The 2,284-nt window shown below is 52.8% G+C and overlaps 2 protein-coding genes across 2 annotated transcripts in view; one reads left to right on the top strand and one right to left on the bottom strand.

The window, feature by feature from the left end:
• Nucleotides 1-111: 111 nt before the first annotated feature.
• Nucleotides 112-627, bottom strand: CHGG_09990 (uncharacterized protein; the record flags this gene model as incomplete). The annotated part of the gene is made up of 2 exons (XM_001227916.1): nucleotides 112-341; nucleotides 600-627. 2 exons carry the CDS (start codon nucleotides 625-627, stop codon nucleotides 112-114), a joined length of 258 nt encoding a protein of 85 aa, XP_001227917.1.
• A 1,478-nt stretch (nucleotides 628-2,105) lies between these two features.
• Nucleotides 2,106-2,284, top strand: part of CHGG_09989 (uncharacterized protein) — a gene marked incomplete at both ends in the record, with an annotated part of 2,024 nt that continues 1,845 nt past the window's right edge. The window contains one exon of the mRNA XM_001227915.1: nucleotides 2,106-2,159. Within this exon, the coding sequence (XP_001227916.1) occupies nucleotides 2,106-2,159 (54 nt within the window). The remainder of the gene's footprint in view (nucleotides 2,160-2,284) is intronic.

Raw genomic sequence — 2,284 nt, 5'->3', positions numbered from 1 at the left:
TCTCCATCCACTGTTTCTAGCTCCAGCCTTCTGGCCAGGCCTATACTCCAGTAGCCGGCCAGAGTCCATCAGCTAGCCAAGGACTTCTAACAAATCTTCTGCTCCGGGCACCTACTCCCGTATTCCGGTTTGTAGGTCCCGATGTGACCGAATCTCTCTGCCGATTCCACCGGCCTTTGTAACGGCGGGTCGGGGCACCAAACCACCAAGTGCTCCACCGTCTCCCTGCCTCTCCCGCACTCGCAATAGGGGGTGCGGACCTCCGGGACTTTCACCCTGAACAGGTAGTCCCGGAGGCCTATATCCCCGATACGGGCCTGGGAAAGGAGGGAGCTCTGCGCCTTTGTAAGACCTTCGTGTCTCATTAGAGCTTTGTCGGTAAATAAGAGGGCTGGGGGGTCTTCGTCGGCTATCCTCCTGTTTAATACCCTCTGTCGAGTAGTACTTTGTTGACTAGCTCTCTGTTGTTCCCACCGGGCCTGCCAGGCCAGTTTCAGACACACCTCCTTGGTATTCGACCCCCTATCCTTCCCCCCGATCTTCCATTTGTAGTTAACCCACTGGGCAAGGTGCTTTAATTAGAGTCTACACAAGCGTACGAATAGCCATAGGGTCGAGGTCCTCCATGGTGGAATTCAGTCCGTTGCGTATATGTTTTAAGAACCGGTTGGTCCCAAAACTGAACACTGAACCATTTCTCTGTACAAAGTAGAAAGCCGCATGATTTCCGGCATGGGGTGACTTTCTTCCCGCTGACCACATTGGCTGATCCTTTGCCAGAAGAAAACAGGCTGGAGGGAGATTTTACCTATAATGGAAAATGTTGGAAGGACGTCCTGTGATGGGCACCGTCCCAAAAGCACTCATCCTCTTCAGTTTGCCCAGGTCCCCAGAGTTCTTCTTTCCTTGCGTCCCATTCCCGGTAGATTGGTCGCGGTCTCAGTGCTGAGCCAAAGTCGCTGACATGAACCATGAAAAGAAGAACGAGGTATTTCATTGTCAACCTGAACCTTTCCTACATGTAAGCTTGAATAGTTCGTCAACCTCGAGCCCCATCTTCATCTTAACCGACCGTGGCTCGACTAGGGCATGCTTGCAATTTGATCTTGAGTTACCTATCATATATTAATTCGTGATTTCGGAACGGAACCCTAAGGTGGCACGACGGTCTCAGCAAGGCGAAGAGCTCACTGCTGATTCAAATCCGGACGGGAGCAATAGGCTTACGGGACTTCTTGTTTACACGGGGAGTCCCGGAGGTTCTGACTCCTGCCTGCGAGTGTGGCGAGGGACGAGAGACTGCTCGAACACCTGGTAGTGTGGTGTTTGGCCCCACCGTTGACTCGAAGATGGGAGAGAACTGGAATTCGGACACGCCGGGACTTTTACTCTGTTCTACACGGCATCAATCCCACGACTGCACGGCTCGCGAGGAGAGTCCTTGACTGGATGATGGACTCGGGGAAGCTGCCGATGTACAGCTTAGCCAGGAGGCTCGAGCTGGAAGCGGCGGCCTGAAGCGCCCCCGTTCGGAGGCCAGGAGGCCTCCTCTCTTTGTATACGCAGACTCACCAGAACGCTTCGTTCCTTGGTTGTTGGTATGGGTTTCTCACCCGGCCCGGGAGGACACGGTATTCCTGTACACTAAATAGCTGAGGGTCCGGCACGCCCTAGGGCATAGCGGAGTATGAATAATAATATAAGTAACTCTGGTAATAGATGTATTAAGTAGGTAGGTGGTAGAGATCACGGGCGTGGTACTAGTAAGTACGCAGATACCCAAACTCGGAGTTACTTAGGATCGCAACAAATGATGATTGGTGGCCCTTGTCCAGAAGATCTCAGGTTTCAGGAGGGATGAATGAGATCTTGGGAAAATAACCGAGACCGAACACGAACACGGCTCAAATGCAACACCTGGCGGTTCCACGAAACACGACGGACAAAACCGCCACCCACCCCGAGAATCTCCAACCTCCCGTTCTCATCAACCACCTCACCGTACCAAATCCCACAAATAAGGACAGTGGAACATCGTATCCTTGTGGGAACTCCTAAACATCAGATTTTACAATCTCACTACCAGCACTCGTCCCGAGCTTAACATGGCGCTGTTGAGCCTCACCGCCGGGCAAATCCTCGCCCTCGCCCTCACAGCCGTATGCCAAACCCCCCCCCCCAAATGAGAGACGATTTATCCCGTGGCTTGGAATGGATTGAATGATCATTAGCACTGAATCGGCCGGTGGCTTAAACCTTGCTCGACTTAGATCTCCGCTTGGGG

The sequence above is a fragment of the Chaetomium globosum genome, genomic scaffold (genome assembly GCF_000143365.1).
Source record: "Chaetomium globosum CBS 148.51 scaffold_7 genomic scaffold, whole genome shotgun sequence".
In the NCBI taxonomy this organism is placed as follows: domain Eukaryota; kingdom Fungi; phylum Ascomycota; class Sordariomycetes; order Sordariales; family Chaetomiaceae; genus Chaetomium; species Chaetomium globosum.
Note: the sequence above shows the minus strand (reverse complement) of the source record. Positions and strands in the feature narration are given on the sequence as shown.